Genomic DNA, 22,746 nt, shown 5'->3' with positions numbered 1-22,746 from the left:
CCCTTACACCTTACAAAATATTGACAACCACAAGTGTCAAATGATGTCTGTTTAGAAATCTATGCAGGCTATGGACCGAGTTCACAAGAAGTTAATTCAATACCATGTTTCATCCCATGCATTGTAATGTGCTTGGATTCACCTAGGAATAATGTCCAAAATGTGATCGAGAGGTTGTTCCAGTCTTTAACAGTGTCGCCCTTGACATCATCCGTTGTATGAGGAGTGTTCCTCGGATGCCGCTGTGGAACTATGTTCCCCTAAACATAGTCTGTGGGGTTCATGTCAGCTGATGCCGTAGGCCTCTCAATTTGGCTGATTCGTGCCTTCTGGAGGAAGCTGTTCACGAGTAGTGGGCATGTGCATTACCGTTCTGAAAGACGAACCCACCGCCAAAATGTTGACACCAGGGCTGGGCAATAGGTAGGAGATGCTGCTCTGAAATCGTGCTCCCAAACATAGTCTGTGTGTTTCATGAGGATTGTGCTACCTCAATTGGGACACATTTCCGAAAAATCAGCTACAGTGCACCGGTCAACATCAGATGGTGGCTGGGAGACGAAAGACGAATAGACCAGAAACCTTCTTCTCTGCCCTCAACTTTCAAAGAAAGCTCCCCATGCCTCATGGAGGGAACGACTCTATGCTGTTGCCAGTGCAACAAACGAGAATATTGTTTATTTCACAAAAAAAACAACAACAAGGAAACACGTCAGATACTTCTCACTATACGAGGTGCATTCAAGTTCTAAGGCCTCCGATTTTTTTTCTAATTAACTACTCACCCGAAATCGATGAAACTGGCGTTACTTCTCGACGTAATTGCCCTGTAGACGTACACATTTTTCACAACGCTGACGCCATGATTCCATGGCAGCGGCGAAGGCTTCTTTAGGAGTCTGTTTTGACCACTGGAAAATCGCTGAGGCAATAGCAGCACGGCTCGTGAATGTGCGGCCAAGGAGAGTGTCTTTCATTGTTGGAAAAAGCAAAAAGTCACTAGGAGACAGGTCAGGTGAGTAGGGAGCATGAGGAATCACTTCAAAGTTGTTATCACGAAGAAACTGTTGCGTAACGTTAGCTCGATGTGCGGGTGCGTTGTCGTGGTGAAACAGCACACGCGCAGCCCTTCCCGGACGTTTTTGTTGCAGTGCAGGAAGGAATTTGTTCTTCAAAACATTTTCATAGGATGCACCTGTTACCGTAGTGCTCTTTGGAACGCAATGGGTAAGGATTACGCCCTCGCTGTCCCAGAACATGGACACCATCATTTTTTCAGCACTGGCGGTTACCCGAAATTTTTTTGGTGGCGGTGAATCTGTGTGCTTCCATTCAGCTGACTGGCGCTTTGTTTCTGGATTGAAGAATGGCATCCACGTCTCATCCATTGTCACAACCGACGAAAAGAAAGTCCCATTCATGCTGTCGTTACGCGTCAACATTGCTTGGCAACATGCCACACGGGCAGCCGTGTGGTCGTCCGTCAGCATTCGTGGCACCCTCCTGGATGACACTTTTCGCATTTTCAGGTCGTCATGCAGGATTGTGTGCACAGAACCCACAGAAATGCCAACTCTGGAGGCGATCTGTTCAACAGTCATTTGGCGATCCCCCAAAACAATTCTCTCCACTTTCTCGATCGTGTCGTAAGACCGGCTTGTGCGAGCCCGAGGTTGTTTCGGTTTGTTGTCACACGATGTTCTGCCTTCATTAAACTGTCGCACCCACGAACGCACTTTTGACACATCCATAACTCCATCACCACATGTCTCCTTCAACTGTCGATGAATTTCAATTGGTTTCACACCACGCAAATTCAGAAAACGAATGATTGCACGCTGTTCAAGTAAGGAAAACGTCGCCATTTTAAGTATTTAAAACAGTTCTCATTCTCGCCGCTGGCGGTAAAATTCCATCTGCCGTACGGTGCTGCCATCTCTGGGACGTATTGACAATGAACGCGGCCTCATTTTAAAACAATGCGCATGTTTCTATCTTATTCCAGTCCGGAGAAAAAAAATCGGAGGCCTTAGAACTTGAATGCACCTCGTTTGTACCCAAACCCACCATAACAAACAGAATGTTGGTATTGGAATGTATCAATGTCCCACCGACTGGACGCCACCTTCATGACGAACACAATGGCTTGGGCGGCTCCCTCCGTCCCGACTTTTGAGATCGGTACAGAAAAAGCAAAAATCTCCGGTTGAGTTATCCTCCAGGGATGGTAGTGGCAGCACGCCAGCCTCTGTCCTCAGCGAGGATGCGTGTCAGCTCTAGCCACGCAGTGGCCCACGGCCCCACTCACACGAAACAGCTCAACTCCCTGAGAGGATGCTCGCCACTCGTAACAAAATTCACTGGTCGTTTTCTGGCGACAAACAGGAACTAGAAACCATAGCGGGAGCGTACCTTCCCATCTACAAAAAACCAAACATTTCCTCTCAACCAAACACACCCAGTACTCTCGTGCAATAGAAGCAGAAAAATGAAACACAGTGGCATAATGATACATGAACGTCGTGTCACATGTGCAAGTAGCGGTTTTTTTTTTTTTTTTATTTTCATCAGACTGGTTTGATGCGGCCCGCCACGAATTCCTTTCCTGTGCTAACCTCTTCATCTCAGAGAGAGTAGCACTTGCAACCTACGTCCTCAATTATTTGCTTGACGTATTCCAATCTTTGTCTTCCTCTACAGTTTTTGCCCTCTACAGCTCCCTCTAGTACCATGGAAGTCATTCCCTCATGTGTTAGCAGATGTCCTATCATCCTGTCCCTTCTCCTTATCAGCGTTTTTCACATATTCCTTTCCTCTCCGATTCTGCGTAGAACCTCCTCATTCCTTACCTTATCAGTCCACCTAATTTTCAACATTCGTCTATAGCACCACATCTCAAATGCTTCGATTCTCTTCTGTTCCGGTTTTCCCACAGTCCATGTTTCACTACCATACAATGCTGTACTCCAGACGTACATCCTCAGAAATTTCTTCCTCAAATTAAGGCCGGTATTTGATATTAGTAGACTTCTCTTGGCCAGAAATGCCTTTTTTGCCATAGCCTTACAATCCAGCATCTGATTTCGGAATCTCTGTCTGACCATGATGTAATCTAATTGAAATCTTCCCGTATCTCCCGACCTTTTCCGAGTTTACCTCCTCCTCTTGTGATATTTGAACAGGGTATTCGCTATTACTAGCTGAAACTTGTTACAGAACTCAATTAGTCTTTCTCCTCTTTCATTCCTTGTCCCAAGCCCATATTCTCCTGTAACCTTTTCTTCTACTCCTTTCCCTACAACTGCATTCCAGTCGCCCATGACTATTAGATTTTCGTCCCCCTTTACATACTGCATTACCCTTTCAATATCCTCATACACTTTCCCTATCTGTTCATCTTCAGCTTACGACGTCGGCATGTATACCTGAACTATCGTTGTCGGTGTTGGTCTGCTGTCGATTCTGATTAGAACAACCCGGTCACTGAACTGTTCACAGTAACACACCTATTCATAACGAATCCTACACCTGTGATACCATTTTCTGCTGCTGTTGATATTACCCGATACTCATCTGACCGGAAATCCTTGTCTTCCTTCCACTTCACTTCACTGACCCCTACTTTATCTAGATTGAGCCTTTGCATTTCCCTTTTCAGATTTTCTAGTTTCCCTACCACGTTCAAGCTTCTGACATTCCACGCCCCGACTCGTAGAACGTTATCCTTTCGTTGATTATTCAATCTTTCTCTCATGGTAACCTCCCCCTTGGCAGTCCCCTTCCGGAGATCCGAATAGGGGACTATTCCGGAATCTTTTGCCAATGGAGAGATCATCATGACACTTCTTCAACTCCAGGTCACATGTCCTGTGGATACACGTTACGTGTCTTTAATGCAGTGGTTTGCATTGCCTTCTGCATCCTCATGTCGTTGATCATTGCTAATTCTTCCGCCTTTAGGGGCAATTTCCCACCCCTAGGACAAGAGAATGCCCTGAACCTCTGTCCGCTCTTCCGCCCTCTTTGACAAGGCCGTTGGCAGAATGAGGCTGACTTCTTATGCCGGAAGTCTTCGGCCGCCAATGCTGATTATTTATCAAAATTTAGGCAGTGGCGGGAATCGAACCCGGGCCGAAGACGTTTTGTTTATAAATCAAAGACGCTACCCCTAGGCCACGGGTTCGCTGTTGCCAAAAAAGTATTAAAAGAAATATTTCCAAGGTATGCAAGTCATGACGGTGGTGCAAAACTTTTTGTGAGCAGTCTGGATGTAAGGGTTATGCTCTTCATATTGGAGTAACCTATGGGTCAACCAGGTGTTCTCTGCGATCTCTAGCTTGCATAGCTTTCTACCGATGTAAATGTCCGAAACATTGTCCTTATGCTGTGACGGCCTGTTTCCCTAAGCACGTTCGTTTATTAAAATACGGTGAAAGATGGAGTGGGGAAGTATGTAAGAGGTTAACTTCGATATCATTAGAGACATCGGACTATCGCAGTCTAACAAGAATGACTGAGGTAGTGGCGCATACACATGTTGAAGGACGTATCCCGGGCTTAACCGTAAGTGATTCAGGGTAGCAACAGTAAACCTAAATAGTGGCCGTGCGGTTAAAGGCGCTGCAGTCTGGAACCGCAAGACCGCTACGGTCGCAGGTTCGAATCCTGCCTCGGGCATGGATGTTTGTGATGTCCTTAGGTTAGTTAGGTTTAACTAGTTCTAAGTTCTAGGGGACTAATGACCTCAGCAGTTGAGTCCAATAGTGCTCAGAGCCATTTTTTAGTAAACCTAAATCAACCCGGAGGGGAGTCAACGATGATTCCGCCGAGCACTACACCATCTCGTTTGGGGTTACTGGGTGTTATTTGGGAACGGATGAGGGCACTAACTTGCGACTCTTGGTTCAAGATTCGAGTGTAAAGAGTGAACTCACCTAACTAATGATTAGAAAGAATCCGCCTCGATTGCAAATAGAAACCGGATGTTGACCTAGGTTTCGGCGCGGTTAACCACGCCTTCTTCGGAACACACTAAAACTACAAACTGCCTAAAGAGGCATGGTCCAATATTAATACGGCAGTTTGTAGTTTTAGTGTGTTCCGAAGAAGGCGTGGTTATCCGCCCCGAAACCTAGGTCAACATCCGGTTTCTATTTGCAATCGAGGCGGATTCTTTCTAATCATTAAATTATTCACGATTGCTGACGCGCTGCCATGTTAAAAGTTCTCACCTAACCAACACTGCATCCTAAGTAGAGTCAAAAATTGCAGTTAACAGAATAGTGTTCCTGATCTAATTCGCAGAAACATCAGACCCAACCAATCTCGCTGCGCAACGAAGTACTACAAAAGAGCAATACGTTCAAAGTCCTTCGAGAATGGATAACCCGTGGTGAGCATGAACTACTGCACACTGATTATCGCACCTGAAAAATCATAATATATACGATCTTAAATCGTACTTGCTTATTCTTAAACTTATTCTTCAACACGTAGCAAACTTCTCCCATTGTTTATCTGAAAATGCCCAAACATAGCTGCAAAGGGACAATACATAAAATCGAAATTTGAAGTTTCAAAGACAGCGAGGGAAATTTGAGTCTTATTGAAAAGGAGGCGTATAGACAGTTACAAGGAGGACAAAATTGTATGACCTAAGAATTACGTCCACAGTCTTCATCAGTTCTGAAAAAGGGAACGAACGCTGAGAGTTGGTGTACATGATACGTCTGAAAATTTCGGGAAACGTTAAAAGGTTAAAAGGTATTAGTGATTTTCACTCCGGAGGTAAGCACAGAACTTTTATCGAAGCATTCGACTCTCTGAACCACTAACAACTGAAAGCGCTTGGAGGAAGGAGTAGACTACAGATTAACCGGTAAATTTTAGGAGCAAAAAAAATGTAGCAGTGCTTAATCCATCAAAAATTCGATGGGCTGCAGGCGCCTGGAATTTGTGATGTCAGCTGTGAATGCGGATTAGCTTACATCGGACAGACAAGGAGAACTGCCAGTATTCGACTGAAAGAGGACGAACATCATGTATGTCTCAGACAATGCAGTAAATAGGCTGGGGCTGGATTAGGTAAACTGATTGAGTTCGAGCGGGCTAGCGTGCTAGCTTGGGAGTCCCTCTGCATTCAAAAAGGAAGCTAAGAAAGGCAATCGAGTGAGTCAGTGGGTCCTCAAACATGATGAGTATACAAGCTATCATGGCGTTGGCTGTTAGCAGACATCACAGAGTTGCCAGATTTTCGTAAACAAAGAGCGGATTTCTTGTGAATCTGACACATTTAAACTGAAAAAAGCCGGGGTCCCCCCTTCCTCACTAAAAATGAGAATTAACACATTCAGGCCTAAAATTCAGATTTATATCCGACAATTACTGGTATATTATTTTCAATCCGTGAAGTGTTTCAGAGCCACAGCTGTAATATATACAACTTTGAACTGACTCAAAACAAGCAAAAAATAAAACTCCGTCCGGACATGCCGGGAAGACCCAACGGTACAGACCGACACTGCCATTCTCAGCCCATGCGCTTCACTGGACAGTCAACACCCGCTCTCCCGGCCTCATGATTCTCAATCATGTAGCTCCTCATGTAGCCTCACAAGGGCTCAGTGCATCGCGCTTGCCAAGAGCGCTTGGCATGCCCGACGGTCACCCATCCAAGCGGTAACCAAACCCGAGAGCGCTGAACATCGATAATCTGATTGGAGCCGGTGTGACCACTGCGGTAATGCAGTTGTCGAACTATAGCAACGCTCTGTATTGTACATTACCGGAACGGCGAGCTCATGGTCAACGATGGAGAAGCAGCTGCTTTTCGATTCCGTATAGCTGGACCTCAGAGGTTATGATATACGAGGGGCGTTTGAAAAGTCCGTGCAAAATCCGAGCGATGGCACCACCGGCGCGTGTCGAGGTCGTGTTTAGTTAGTAGCATCTTTGGAAAGAACGCACACTAAGTTTCAGCCACATTGGTCTATTTCTTTGTGTTTGGCATTCGTGTGAATCAAGGAAGTCGAGTAACTGTCAAAAAATGGACGAAAAAGAATTTCGTATGGTGATTAAACATTACTTTATGAAAGGCAAAACGCCCCAGGAGACTAAAGAGAAGCTTGATAAACATTACAGTGGCTCTGCACCTTCGATCAGAACAGTTTATAAGTGGTTTCAAAATTTTCGGAATGGCCATATGGGCGCAAGTGATGCTGAACGTTCTGGACGCCCTGTGGAGGTTACGACTCCACAAATCATTGATGATATGGTGATGGATGACAGAAGGTGCGTGAGATTGCCAGTGCTGTGGGCATCTCGAATGAACGGGTACATAATATTTTGCATAAACATTTGGACATGAGAAAGCTATCCGCAAGAAGGGCTCCGCCATTGCGCAAGCTTGACCAAAAACGGAATCGTGTGAAGTGTTGCAAGGAGGGTTTGCAGCTGTTCAGGAAGAATCCGCAGGACTTGAAGCGACGTTTCGTCACTGTGGATAAAACATGGGTACATTACTATACTCCTTAGACCAAACAACAGTCCAAACAATGGGTTACCAAGGGAGAATCTGCGCCAAAAAAGGCCAAGACCATTCCTTCGGCCAGAAAGGTTATGGCAACTGTCTTTTGGGATTCACAAGGGATAATCCTCGTCGACTATCTGGAAAAGGGTAAAACTATTACAGGTGCATATTAATCATCGTTATTGGACCGATTGAAAACCGAGCTGTAAGAAAAACGCCGGCTATTGGACTGCAAAAAAAGTCCTTTTCCATCATGACAATGCACCAGCACACACCTTAGCAGTTGTGGTCCCAAAATTATTGGAAATCGGATTCCAACTCGTTTCACATCCCTCCTATTCTCCAGACTTGGCTCCCTCGGACTGCTATTTGTCCCCCAATTTGAAGAAATGGCTGGCGGGAAAAAGATTTTATTCAAACGAGGAGGTGATTGCAGCAACTAATAGCTATTTTGCAGACTTGGACAATTCCTATTATTCGGAAGGGATCAACAAATTAGAACAGCGTTGGACGAAGTGTATAAGTCTAAAAGGAGACTACGTCGAAAAATATAAGATGTTTACCCAAACACGTAAGTAGTTTTTATTTTTGCACGGACTTTTCAAAGGCCCCTCGTATGTGGGGAAGGCTTCCGATTTCTACCCAGTCAGAATCAGAAGCGGTTCATCCCTATAGCACAGGCAGTTCCAGCTCGTGGGCTCCGTTGTGAGCCGCGGAGCGCTCCCTGCTCCAGGGAGCCTTGTCGCTCTCGGTGACCAGTCAAGTGGGCCGGCACGCCGGCACGTGGCACGGCTGGCTGAGGCAGGCGGCAAGGCAAGCGTTTTGGTGGGCCAGCTGCGTCTTACAAGATCGACAACCTCATACTCTTAGCTGCTAAGGCGTGGTGACGTGCTACACCAGGAAATACGATCTTCAGGAAATAAATAAGAAACAAATGTTTTACAAGAAATTGCATACTAAATTTATTGGGCCTCTGTAGTTTGAAATTTTCTTTTCATTGCAAGATCGGAAATATCAGGCGTCAAAGTGTTCGCAGCGTTAATGCGGAGGATGGCCTTCATTGTTGCATCCTGAAGAAGCGATCGTTCCTTACTTTATAACTGTTTTCATTGCTCAGAAAAGCTGCTCACATCAAAACGTAAATCCAAACATGCACATGATCTGAGCGGCATTGTTGTGAAGTTTGGGAAAGGTTTTTTTCTGTAATGAACACTACCATCGTGACAAATACAACGTGATGTAGTACCTCTCTTTCAACAAAGTTGAATTTTGCAAATCAATAATCTCCAATTGAAGTGACGATGACAAGTCATCGGTTGAATCTGAAAAAGGAGTGCTGAACACCGTAAGTTCCATTTCCAAACTAGTGAGGTCTCGGAATCGTGTTTCAAACGACGTGATGAGCTGCTTTAACTTTGCTTGGTAATCACCGAAAGTAGGACCTTCAGGTAGTTTTAAAGAAGCAAGATGATTGAAGAACGTTAGATGTCCATTACTCATCTGCCTCTCAAATAAACGTAACTTTTCCATGAACACTTTGATCTGGTCGTGCATGTCAACGATTAGCTGCCCTTTGCCCTGCAATGACAGATTTAAATTATTCAGATGCATTGTTATGTCAGCTAGGAACGCCAGGTCTGATATCCATTTTATATCTTTCAGACAACGCATTTCTTCCCCTTTCATTTCGAGAAAAGGGGTATTTCCTCACTAATGGCAAAGAAAACATCAAGAACTTTTCCCCGACTCAGCCAACGAACTGTACTGTGGTAAGATATATCCCCATACTCCGCTTCCACATCTTTCAGGAATCCTTCGACCCCGCACAAAATTCACACACTTCACGACATCTTTCATTACGCCACCTAGCTCTACTGTTTCAGCACACGGTGCCTCTTGGCGAATATAACAATGTAGAGTCAAAATGTCTTTCCCGAATTCCTCCCTGAGTTTATTTCTCAAACGAGAAGCAAAACCTTGGTGACGCCCGATCATTTCTGGTGCTCCGTCTGTCGCTACACAATGGAGCTTATCCCACGGCAAATTCATATTGTCCACTTATTCACAAACAGCTTCAAAAATGTCACGTCGTGTTGCGGTGTAATCGAGTGGTACCACATTCAAGAGTTCTTCAGTTACTTGCAGCTCCATGTCGACACCACGCACATAGACTGCAAGCTGAGCACAGTCCGATATGTCGGTGCTTTCGTCAAGCGTAGCGAAAATGCAACAACACTCTCCGCCTTTTTCCTGAGCTGTGTCTCTAAATCCGCCGCCATGTCCAGGATTCGACGAGACTTTGTTTGCTTCGACAGGCAAACCCCTTCAATTACCTGCACCTCCCTTGAAAACAAACATTCTGCAACTGCTACCATGCACGATTTTACGATTGGTCCCACCGAAAACGGTTTGCCACTCGTCGCAGTGATGTGAGCGACCCTGTAGCTTGCTCGAATTGCAGGCCCAGTAGTGTTTTCTCCGCTCTCATTCACCAGAAAATTATAAACACATTACAGAACACGAACTATGTTGCATGTTTTGATACCCTCCGTATTACGAATCCGTTTTTAAACATACGTCTACTGGTATGTCGTTCTTAAGCCTGGCTACCAGTTCTCTGCGTACGACGCCTTCTACCTGACTGTATTTAATTCTGTATATTGTACCTCTTTGCAGAATTAAATACTTTATGACATACAAAACACTGCGGTCGACCATCCCTCTCAATGAATAGAAAGGTATCCTCCAATAGAGGTACAGAGCTCCCGCGGCTAGTCATAGCTGTCATTGGCACGGATTATTACGGCTGCATGCGGCCAGGGGGCAGTGAGTTCGCTTTCCCCCTCCACGCGGGCTCCGAGCTGCCGCAGTGAGCGCTCCGGCTCCCTGGAGCTCGGTTGGAACAGTATGCGCACGGGCGTTGCTGCCGCGGGGTTATTTGTGTCTCGTCCGATGGAAAACAGTTACACTCATCTTTCGGTTATTTCTTCTTTTGCAGTCGCGTCCACACGTCTTTCGTGTTAGAAAAATGAAGAAACTAGCCGCACTATACATCTCTACAGGTCGCATCAAAATATTTTTCAGTAACGGGTTAGGTGAGCGATTAATTGAAAGACAGTTTTCGAGTAAAAACTTCGGTATATTGTTTGATACAAAACTCCGCCAAGCCCGTGCTAATCTTAAGTTACAGTTTCGTCATTCACACGCAGTCACACTCAATGTAATAGCTAGCGTATGGTATCGAACCAAACCTAACAACAGAAAGGATTGTCTGTGACAGAATGCTCGCTCAAATATTACACTATTCGACCACTACTAATGTTCAGTTTGCAGTCGCGCCTTGTACAAAAGTCACAAGTTACATATTAAAATCGAAATTTCATATGTTAGTATTTTCACATGTTAGCGTCCACTTTGCGAAACTTCACGGTCGAACTACTATTCCGAAAAATTTTCATATCTACTCAGGGCTCCACATATCCACCGGCATGATCATGTCTGAGATGCGAACTGAGCTCTTTAGACTTCACAAAGCAATTCTTATGCCCACAAAATACGCGCGAACGTAGCGTCCTCTGATTGCTGATAGACATCGTAGGCAATCCGATATTAATATTAAACTGCGCAATCCCGCGTCTTTTGCTTTTGAGCAATCACAACTTTAAAAGCTTTTATAAACAACTTACTAAATGAAACCCACAGCTATAAAAATAACACCCTCTTTAAGTAACAGAGTAATCGTAAAATGTTTCTTGATTCCCCAGTCCGATAAAGTGGCTAATTGCACTTCACAATTTTCCCCGAGTACGATTCACTCTCAGTACACAGCTCACACGCTAACGGATAATCAGTCAATAGCCACAACGATATTCATTTATCATCTTACTTTCCATTCATACCATCATTCGCACTAATAAACAAATTAAATCAACAGAAACTAATGAAAGTGATAATAATTGAAATAAACACAGTTTTGTTTCCCAATATACAGTTTCCACTGCTTGATAATTTCATAGTCCGTAAGATACTGACACCTTTTGGCCACAGTCGAAACTGCATGCAGCTAGTCATTGGATCCGAGCGGATCTGCCATGAGAAACATGACTCATGTATGAAGCTGTTGCTACTCTTACTTACAAGGGGAGGCCGCCAATTATGAAATTCAGATTCGATTCATACTTCGCATAATAAAAGCTCACGGCCAGAGGTGTAATGTGGCAAAGCACCAAGATGCACTTCTCAGCCGTTGCCGAGAAAATCGACAGTTAAAAGAAACCGTTGACGTGAAATGCTCTCTACGATTAATAATGTTATACAGCGCCGTGGCGCAGCGGTAAGCGCTCTGGTTTGTAATCTGAAGGTTGCCGGATCGAATCTCGCGCCACGAAACATTTTTTTTAATTATTAGTTTTTTGTAGTTTATATATATATATATATATATATATATATATATAAAAACTATTATTGAATTGCTTATGCATGTTGGTGAAGGCGGATCGCTCTCCAATTGTACCGCCTCCATTTTTCCGTTTGTTTAACAGGGTGTACCAAAGCTCTCACGTCCGCACTGATATTCGACGATGTTATAAGTTGCGCTACGGAACGTATCTACCTTCTTTCGAAGTTAGCAGGCAACTACGCTGTTATGCGGCGGCTCGTTTCGGCCCATTCAACATCTGTCCTTCAAGTGTGACGAGCGAGTAACGGAGTTTCATACCTGCCACAGCAAATTTGTGTTCGTGGGGTTTCTATTCTAATTCGAACGTTTGACTTACGCTATACGTATTCGTTTCGGAATATCGTTTCTACGGCTTCCGTTAACTATATGTGGTTAACATTATGAAGACAATTAATAACATTTGTGAAATACAACTTTGTTTGCGGAAAACATAATGATGTTCGGAGTCGCCAGTTTTTCCACGACAAACAACTTTCAACAACTTATTATATGCATAATTGTTGCAACTGATTGCCGGGAATTATATATATATATATATATATATATATATATATATATATATATATATATATGTGTGTGTGTGTGTGTGTGTGTGTGTGTGTGTGTGTGTGTGTGTGTGTGTATGTATGTATATATACACACACATTTGAATTACAAAAAACAAATACTAAAAAAAAAAAGCCAGGCTGTAAGGCGCATGGTTCAAAAACTACCCATTACAACTGCCGAAGCAAATCCTTCGCAGAATGTGAGCGAACCTTATCGTGAAGAAAAACAATGCAACTTGACGACAACCCACGCCGTTTGCTTTGATCGGTGATCAGCCTGGCAGTAGGCCGCTGAAATTACGGTCTCTCCTCCAAGCATCAAGTCGATGAATAGAACTTCCTTTCGATTCCAAAACACTTTGGCCATAATCTTTCTTGTGCCCAGAGTTTGTTTGGACTTTTTGGTTTGATGGGAGATCGTGGACGATCCCGTTCCATTGACTGCTGCTTTGGTCTTGGGCTTATATGCGAAACATAGATTTCCTCAGCAGTAACAATATCAAACTTCCTGGCAGATTAAAACTGCGTGCCCGACCGAGACTCGAACTCGGGACCTTTGCCTTTTCGCGGGCAAGTGCTCTACCAACTGAGCTACCGAAGCATTACTCACGCCCGCTACTCACAGCTTTACTTCTGCCAGTACCTCGTCTCCTACCTTCCAAACTTTACAGAAGCTCTCCTGCGAACCTTGCAGAACTAGCACTCCTGAAAGAAAGGACAGCCTGGGGGACGTTTCCAGAATGAGATTTTCACTCTGCAGCGGAGTGTGCGCTGATATGAAACTTCCTTTCTTTCAGGAGTGCTAGTTCTGCAAGGTTCGCAGGAGAGCTTCTGTAAAGTTTGGAAGGTAGGAGATGAGGTACTGGCAGAAGTAAAGCTGTGAGTACCGGGCGTGAGTCGTGCTTCGGTAGCTCAGTTGGTAGAGCACTTGCCCGCGAAAAGGCAAAGGTCCCGAGTTCGAGTCTCGGTCGGGCACACAGTTTTAATCTGCCAGGAAGTTTCATATCAGCGCACACTCCGCTGCAGAGTGAAATTCTCATTCTAGTAACAATATCGTTCAAAAACTTCTCACCGTCCTTTTCGTATCAACTGAAAAATATGCAACTGTCAAAAGTCGAGAAATCCACCTGGCCCAAATCACCACTAAAAGTTTGATAAAGAACAGATCGCTAAATTTCAGTAAAGCCGAAGTTTAGCCCATCAGTAAATGTTGAGTTTTATCCTCACTCATTGATTCGATTTCGTCAGTAGCTTCTGAAAGTTGACCTGATCGTTCTTCATCACGATCATCGTCAGATCAAAACGTTATTTACTTTTAGAACGGCCATCTCTCCCGTCTGATTGCGACGATACCAACCAGAATATTCGTGCCTAATGCGTTGTGAGTTGCGAAGTTTGTATGCGGACGTGGTACGTTTCTGTTGCAGTGTGAACAGCGACGGTCTGTCGCCCCTCGACGTGGCGGTGCTCAACAACAACCGACAACTCGCCAAGATGCTGGTGGCTTTCGGGGCACAGGAAGGAAACCAGTGTGAGTGCTCTCAGCTTGTAGCTTCCACCACCTGCCAGTTAACGCTTTTCCCTCTGCTTTCTTTCCAACACAGGAACTGCGAAGTAATTGTTACTATACAGAGTGACTCAGCTGCCCCTACCGATGGGTTTCATGCAACCCGCAGTGCCTTCAAATACAACATGTAAAATTTTCATATTCTCTCACCCACTACGCGCAGACTAGTAGTTCTACAGAAAAAATGAAAAGGACCTTGCATGGGGGCTTAATTAAATGTAGATTATGCAAATAATTTTAATTTTCAGTAGCTGTATATCCGGCTACGAAGTCTCGTAACCGGTTGGCCCTGACTAGTATTACTCCGCAATATGACTGCATAGAATGACAACAAAGAACGAAAGAAAACTTCCGTTAACACAATTAATTAAGTAAGTCCCCAGCAACTATGAAAGCTACGAAACAACAAGGCACAAGTGTCGCTGTTCTGTGTGTGGAAGTGTGATTCAACGTACACATCTGGCACGGTTCTTCCTCAATAAGACCAGATATTTTAAACACCATTTATACTGAAGTAATTAAAAAAAACAGAAATACTATAATTGCACATAGAAACCAGAAATACAGTCTAATACAAGAACACAAGCCAGATGCTTTGTTGACTGAACCTGTGACCAAGAGGCATTATTGTTTAAGACATTGAAATAATAAAAAAAAAGGAATTTTTTACCTTCATATATATTGTCGAAAAGCACACTCTGATCATTACAGCATCCCCAATCCAACAATATCTGGTGTCTAGCCCATCAAAACAATATGACAACATCTGAACATGCACTCTCCATGGGAACTTCTCTACAATGACTCCACTGCTACATCTCAACAAGCACTGCCTACTGCTACTTCTCAATGAGCACTCTCCACTACCACATCTCAACAAACACTGCCTACTGCTACTTCTCAATAAGCACTCTCCACTACCACATCTCAACAAGCACTGCCTACTACGACTTCTCGACAAGAACTGCCTACTGCTACTTCTCAATAAGCACTGCCAGTGGAGGTGGCTGAATAATACTCTTTGGCGCAATCTCTGGCGCTGTGACTCACTGTAGCCACCTTTCAACCTTCTTGTAAGAAGTTTAACGTAGTTGAGTTTTATACTGGGATCCGTTTCGCTAGAGGCCACAGCTTTCGAATTATTCAGAGCAAAAACGCGTTTAAAGCTCACTTTCGTACGTTTTTCTTGAATAACTCGAGAACTATTGCCTCTAGCAAAATCGTATCCCAGTACAAAATTTAAATACATTAAATTTCCTGTAAAAAGCCCCCGTTCATTTTTTCATAGGACTAATAGCTTGCACGTTGTGCCCAAGAGCGTATGAAAATCTTGTGTGTGGTATTTGAAGGCAAACAGATGGGTAAGGGCAGCTGAGTCATCTTGTGTAGTCATTTCGCCTTATTGAACACTTCCCTAGCCTCCAGATATAAGGTAATAACGAATAAAATTTGGGGAAAAAATTGCTCGATGGTATCACTGCTGTCTCTGATAGCTGTGATAATTTGCATCATGTGTTTCTAGTAATTACGGACCAGTGCGGCTCTGTTTTGAAAGTAATTTGAGAATTCCTGTCTATTATTTTTTTATTTTTTATTTTTTTAACTGCTACACCTGCGTCTACATCCAAACTCTGAAAACTGCTGTGAAATGTATGGCAGGGGACACTTTCCATTGTACCTGTTATTAGTGCTTTTTCCCATTCCATTCACATATGGAACACGTGAAGAATGATTGCTCAAAGTCTCTGTGTGCACTTTAATTAGTCTACTCTTCTTTCCTGTGCTCTACAGGAATGATACGCAAGTGTTTGTAGTATTTTCTTAGAGTCATTACTTTAAATTGGTTTTTAACCCATTAATACCCAATATATCTTGTTTGTTACATTAAGAAATTGGCATTTAAAGTGAAAAGGCATTTATTACCATTCTTTGCAGTGTCATAAAGGTAGCGCTAAGCACTACTGAGAGCAAAATATAAATTTATATGGAAAAGTTACACATTTTGTACTGAATGAAATAAGCTAAACATTGAGTACACATTACCAATCAAAAACGAAAATAACAAATTGTTTGCTCTGATAAGCAGCATACCATTCAAAACATAGTCCCACATTACGTTTCTTGTACTGGGGTATTTGCTGATGCAAAACAGATTGTTCCAACACATTGTCTTCTTCTGAGTTGTATTTTCACAATCAGATGTGTTCAGTTCATCAATATGGAGTTCATCTGCTACAGTTCTGTTGTCAGTGTTCGTCCTTCTCAAGCACACCTGTGTAATTTCTCTTTAAAAGAATTTCTCTTTAAAAAATTTCATTTTTGCGGTAGGATATCCAGGCACTGTATACGATGATAACGAATCACCGCCTGAACAGAATCCAGTACCGCTTCCTATTACGGATATTTATTCTGTACTGATTCACATTTTGATCCACTCGATCATATCCGCCCAAGTCCTAGTTGCGTTCTGTCAGTAACGACGGTCGAGGAAATTCACTGTGTTTCCTTGTCCACTGAGAATATCTTTCAACATTAGTTACTGGGTTCACATACGTTGTATTTGATGCTGCAGAAACAACGGAGTTGTCATGCTCTTTATACAGCAACACATGATTTTTCTTTTCTGTGGAAAAATGAATAGTCTTTCTTTTATCTTTCTTTATTTCCTTCTTCTTTGGGAGGGTGCAATTTCGGGGGACACGATTTTCTCTCGGGGTCCCAGTGCCCCCAAAATCTTACTCTCCCTTAAAAAAAAAAGAAAAACAAAACAAAACAAACACACACACACACACACACACACACACACACACACATATATATATATATATATATATATATATATATATATATATATATCCTTTCAATAAATGACAAGTGATTATTAAGGAACTATTTACAGTTTTCTAACCGGAATGATTAACATATTTAATTGACATACTTACAGTAAATCTATGGTGTGATTAGATTCAGGCTGTAGAAAAAAATGTTTAAATTCAATTACAAATTTTTCCCAGTAGTGGACTGCTTCTCACAAGTACTAAGGATGGCCACCTTAAACATGTATAAAAAGATTATAGAAGATCGTCGTTGTCCAGAAAATTAATAAAAATCCAGTCCTGTAGCGTGTTCCATCAACGCAACGCAAGACACTAATGGGTTAAACCTGTGCGCATTCTTGGTACCCTTCTTTGTATTCGTTCAGTTTCACCTGTTAGCCTATTCGGTATTGGTCCCACTCACTTGAGCAGTATTCTAGCATGGATCGCATGAGTGTTTTGTAAGCGACCCATTTTGTAGACTGGCCGCATTTCCGAAGTATTCTAACCAACTGCCACCTGCTTTACCTCCAACTAGGCCTATGTGATCGTTCCATTTCATATCAAGACAAATTGCTTTATTTGCATGAGTTGACCGATTCCATCTGTGACTTAGTGATATTGCGGCCATAGGATATTACGTTTTTTCATTTTGTAAAGTGCAAAATTTTACATGTCTGAAAATTTACAGCAAGTTGCCAATCTTTGCACCACTTTGAATCATACTGAGACCTGACGGAATATCTGAGTAACTTTTTTCATACAGTATTTCATTATAATGAATATAACTGCAACGTCTGCGAAAAGTCTGATGTTACTATTAGTGTAGCCTGCAAGGCATTTAACATACACATGAACAGCAATGGTCCCAGCACACTTCTCTGGGGCACATTTGAATTTACTTCTACATCGATTATGTTCTGAGAAAAAAAAAAAGTCGTAAAACAATACGTACGTCAGTAGGGAACTTTTGTTTTGGATGATGCAGTAGCTAGACAACTCTGCCCATTTTCCACAACTCGCCGAGTGATATATTCTGTAGCTATCTTACCTAAGCTTCAGTTTTTATCCCACTCCCTTTGTCTTTCTCCACTATCCTCAGCTACTTTTTTTTTTTTTTTTTTTTCAAACGGGTAAATCTCTTACTACTCGGGTGATCCACACCGGAAAATGTTTTTAAGGTGTATTGAATAACTTATTACTGAATGGTCAACGATACAAAATTTGTCCACTTATAAACCGTCCATGAAGTTTTAATAATACGATGATGGGGTTACTGAAAAGTAAGGAGACGGGTTATCATATTATATTCCTCCACTTATCAACCATTCATAAAGTTTTAATAATACGGTGATGGGGTTAATGCAAAGGAAGGAGACGGGTTGTCACATTATATTCCTCTACGCTACAATGTTCTGTATCCATTTACCAACCGTTATTCACGCTGATTTTTTTTTTGGACTGATTACATTTGTAAATTCTGGGCCACAAATTCGCCGACTATTCATTGTAGACACTGTAGCACAAAGCACTAACATTAAGTTCAAGTCAAAAGTCATAACAGACGACGAGACGATGTTTTATTGATACGATTACTGATATGACTCAGAACCCTAATAGTGTTAACGGATGACAGCTTCATCACCGCGGACTTACGAAGCAATATGGGCCAGGACGAACGTGAAAGCAACGTTAGTTTGCAATGCAGACACGATGGGGATTGCCCATCGTGGGTGTGTTTTCAAACCTATCGCAGTTAACCAGCACGACAAGGTGTCAGAGGATCTGATGAGGCTGAATGGAAAATAACGGCCTGCATTGTGACGAGCCAAGGATCGTATCCTCCACTTCGACACGCTGAATTGGGCATCTGACAGTTTTTGGCTACTTTTTTTATTCACTGGAATGATAAACAATCTGAAGGATAAGAAAATCTACTGTATCAGAGACGTGTAACAAAAATCACCGAACACGTTAAATGGCGTTTATGAGTATACACGCTCCCAGCTAACGGACTGTTCCTTGCCAATAATCGGCAGACAGTGTAGTAAATGTTTACAAAATGGCGAATTTCAGTATAGTGAACCTGATTTATCATCATTTTCTTCTCCTCTTTTTTTAAATTTATTTTTTAATCTATCTGTCTCATTTAAGATTTCGTAACAGAGCGTATATGAAACCTGTTCTGTCAGAAACGGAGATGAATACTACTTTGAATGAAGATCTATTATCATCAACAATGTTGTATCCTAGCTATTTATTTCCCGCTACCTGTAATTAACACCGTAATCAACGGTCTCACTAAATACACACTATCAAACTGCAGTTTGGTTCTCTCTGTAGAATTACATTAAAGTTGCAAGCCTTAATTTACATTCAAAATTTTCTGAAACAGGGACTATCAACTTCCAAGTCATTCAAAGATCCTCGGACTACTTCACTCTAGAATATTTACAGCTCATTCGTTACATAGGTGAAATGCAGGGAGCTTTATAATGGGACAGGATCGGTCACAACAGAACATGTGCAAACACATAAACCAGCCACAAGGACAAACTAATTATTAAGAAGGAAATACATGAGTAGAACAGAATTATAAAATAACCTTTATTCGGTTTCAGTTAAAATGGTTCTGCATCTAATTAGCAAATTATAGTGATTTTTTCGCCATGTTTTCCGGTGCTACCCGAGCACTATAAACATAATAAAAGTTATTGCGCAATTTAAGAGTGCAATAAGTTATCGAAAACTCCGCAATCTATTTCCGCTGAAGTCTGCTATTCACATCCTGGGCCTCGGCGCGGAATAGGGTTCGGTTTGGAAGGGTAGGGGTCACAGTTTGTTACTGCACCTCCCGCTGATATGGCGTTCTGATCCCTTTCACATGTAACGAGCCAAAAATGTCTAAGATCTTAAAAATAATAACTACATAATATTATTGTTGTATTAAAACATTTTAATATGTTTTTATTAGATCGCTTTCTTGCCCATCTGTCTATTGGGTAAAAATTTTTCAATTGATTTTAAATTAACTTCCTGATGAGCTACATATGTGAAACTGTAAACACAGCTCAGGACAGGATGACAATGTACTAGGACTGTTCGGAAAGTAAGGAACAATCGGTCGCGAAATGGAAACCACAGTGAAAATCTAAACTTATTTCTTTGCACATTTAGCTACACCTTCCAGGTACTTCTCTACATAGTCGCTGCTCCGACTGAAACATTTGTCCCAGCGTTTTATCAAATTTCCAAGACCATCGTTATAGAAGGCAGCCGCCTGTGCTTTCGGATAATTCTCTACACTGGTCTATAGCGCGTAGCTGGCGACCAAGTGTTGTTTTTGTATCCAGCGTTTCATGTGAACAGAGATGATACTCAGGCCGAGCCAATTAGCGCTGTGTTGTGGGTGATCGAACACTTGCCATCGAAAAGGCTCCAGGAGTGTCTTCACTGCCCCTGCAGAGTGCGGCTGAGAATTGCCACGAAGAAGTAAGTGCGTGGCAGTTGTGTTAAGTGTGCTGCATTCATTAAGGCGAAGCCTCTCAGCGGCCCCTCCTACTTGGCGGGAGACATCGTTGTTCCAGGCACCTTTATTCGCCCACAGTGCACTCACAACTGAAAAGAGCGTCTTGATGCGATCGACAGGCATATTAGGGACACTGCCCAAAACGTCTGTGAAAAACCTCTTCGGATTTTCAGAGTGGTTTCCATTTCGCGGCGGATCGTTCCTCACTTTCCGAATAGCCCTCGTAATAATAACTTGCTTTCTTGTCGGTCTGCTCGGTAGGTGTGAGGGAGAGAGTCAAAAAGTTTAAGAACGGTTGACAGTTAAGCTGCCTGCAAGACCAGAGTGTGGCGCAGTGTGGAATGTGTGAGTGGAAGGGCATGACAGCAGAGAGGGGAGAGAAGAGGCGATGGGCAGAGTAAGAGGGAGGGGAGGAGATGTGTACAGTATACGTGACGTAAGCGAACATGGGCAAACACGTAAAAAAGCTGAACTAAAAAGTATAAGTATAAAATAATTTCTCCTAGCGCCATACAGATTTCTAACCCCATACCAATGGTCCTCGGAATTTCTGGTTTTGAACGTGGTGTGCATACACTAGATAACGGTTAGGAGATGCCCTACTCATGCTCAATTATACATATATTGCATGCACCCACTTTTTTCGTTTTTTACAAGTACTGCCATAGCCATTAAAAATTTGCGAGCACAAATTTTGAGGACTATCTGTATGGCGCTAGAAAACTGAATGGCGGTTAGGACAAATAATTTTATGTTCTCTAGTGCGATTTAAAAATGTCTAATATTAAAATTTTATTTGCGTCACTCCTTAATACATAGCTTCAACATAACTACTAAGAAACTGACATTCACACGTATACGAGGCGTAGCTATAAATATAACGTGACTATCGCTGTAAAACATTTTATTTCAGGAACATCCATATTTAGTTACTGCAACCATTAATATACTCCCATTCTCTATCCCTACACCGCTCCATGCAATTTCCCTGTTGATCGAAACTGTGCAGGAAGTCTTCCTTTGTGAGTTCCTTGATTATTCTGTCACTGTTGCAACGGAGTGAAATCTTGTTCCTTTTAATGTAGATCTGATCTTAGAGAACAGACAAAAATCACATGGTGCTGGATCAGGCGAATAAGGCGGGTGATCTAACACTGAGTTCCCAGAATGAGATTTTCGCTCTGCAGCAGAGTGTGCGCTGATATGAAACTTCCTGGCAGATTAAAAATGTGTGCCCGACCGAGACTCGAAATTGGGACCTTTGCCTTTCGCGGGCAAGTGCTCTACCATCTGAGCTACCGAAGCACGACTCACGCCCGGTCCTCACAGCTTTACTTCTGCCAGTTTGGAAGGTAGGAGACGAGATACTGGCAGAAGTAAAGCTGTGAGGACCGGGCGTGAGTCGTGCTTCGGTAGCTCAGATGGTAGAGCACTTGCCCGCGAAAGGCAAAGGTCCCGAGTTCGAGTCACACAGTCTAATCTGCCAGGAAGTTTAACACTGAGTTGCTGTACCTTGCTAGAAATCTCTTAAAATACGAGGAATATTTGGAAAGTAAGATCTGATAGGTCGCTAAATGGAAACCACAGTGAAAATCAAAACTGTTTTATTTTCAACAGTTTGCTACACGTTCCAGCTACTTCTCTCCGACTTTTGTCGTGGTTTTGTGGTGGTGGTGGTGGTGGTTAGTGTTTAACGTCCCGTCGACAACGAGGTCATTAGAGACGGAGCGCAAGCTCGGGTTAGGGAAGGATTGGGAAGGAAATCGGCCGTGCCCTTTCAAAGGAACCATCCCGGCATTTGCCTGAAACGATTTAGGGAAATCACGGAAAACCTAAATCAGGATGGCTGGAGACGGGATTGAACCGTCGTCCTCCCGAATGCGCGTGGTTTTGTATCAACTTTCTAATACACTCGTCAAAGAAGGCAGCCGCCTGGCTTCCCGCCAGTTCCATTCTGGTCTGCAAATTGTTGTTTGTGGCAAAATGCTGTCTTCATAGCCAGCGGTTCATCTGAACAGAGATGACTGTCCGAAGGAGCCAAGTTCGGGCTGTATGGTGGGTGATAGACTTCCCGCCGAAAGCGCTGCAGAGCCGTCCTCATTTCCACTGCAGTGTGTGGCCGAGAACTGTCGTGAAGAAGGAAATGCATGACAGGTACGCCAAGTGGCGTTGCATGAAATCAAGCGAAACCTCGCAGCGGGTTCCATACTTGGCGGGAGCACTATTGTTCTAGACACCTTGACGTACTCACTGTATGCACAGAACTGAAAAAAGCGACGTGAAGCAATCGACAGTCATG

The 22,746-nt window shown here is 43.0% G+C and overlaps 1 protein-coding gene across 4 annotated transcripts in view; it reads left to right on the top strand.

Moving 5' to 3' along the window:
• LOC124593729 (ankyrin repeat and fibronectin type-III domain-containing protein 1) overlaps positions 1 to 22,746 on the top strand; it is a 720,649-nt gene that overhangs the window by 555,101 nt on the left and 142,802 nt on the right. For all 4 annotated transcript variants that reach the window (XM_047132056.1, XM_047132055.1, XM_047132054.1 and 1 more), the window contains one exon: positions 13,963 to 14,066. In XM_047132056.1, the coding sequence (XP_046988012.1) occupies positions 13,963 to 14,066 (104 nt within the window). The remainder of the gene's footprint in view (positions 1 to 13,962; positions 14,067 to 22,746) is intronic.

This window comes from Schistocerca americana, chromosome 2 (genome assembly GCF_021461395.2).
Source record: "Schistocerca americana isolate TAMUIC-IGC-003095 chromosome 2, iqSchAmer2.1, whole genome shotgun sequence".
Lineage (NCBI taxonomy): Eukaryota > Metazoa > Arthropoda > Insecta > Orthoptera > Acrididae > Schistocerca > Schistocerca americana.
The sequence above is the reverse complement of the archived record's forward strand: the minus strand, read 5'-3'. Positions and strand labels throughout refer to the sequence as shown.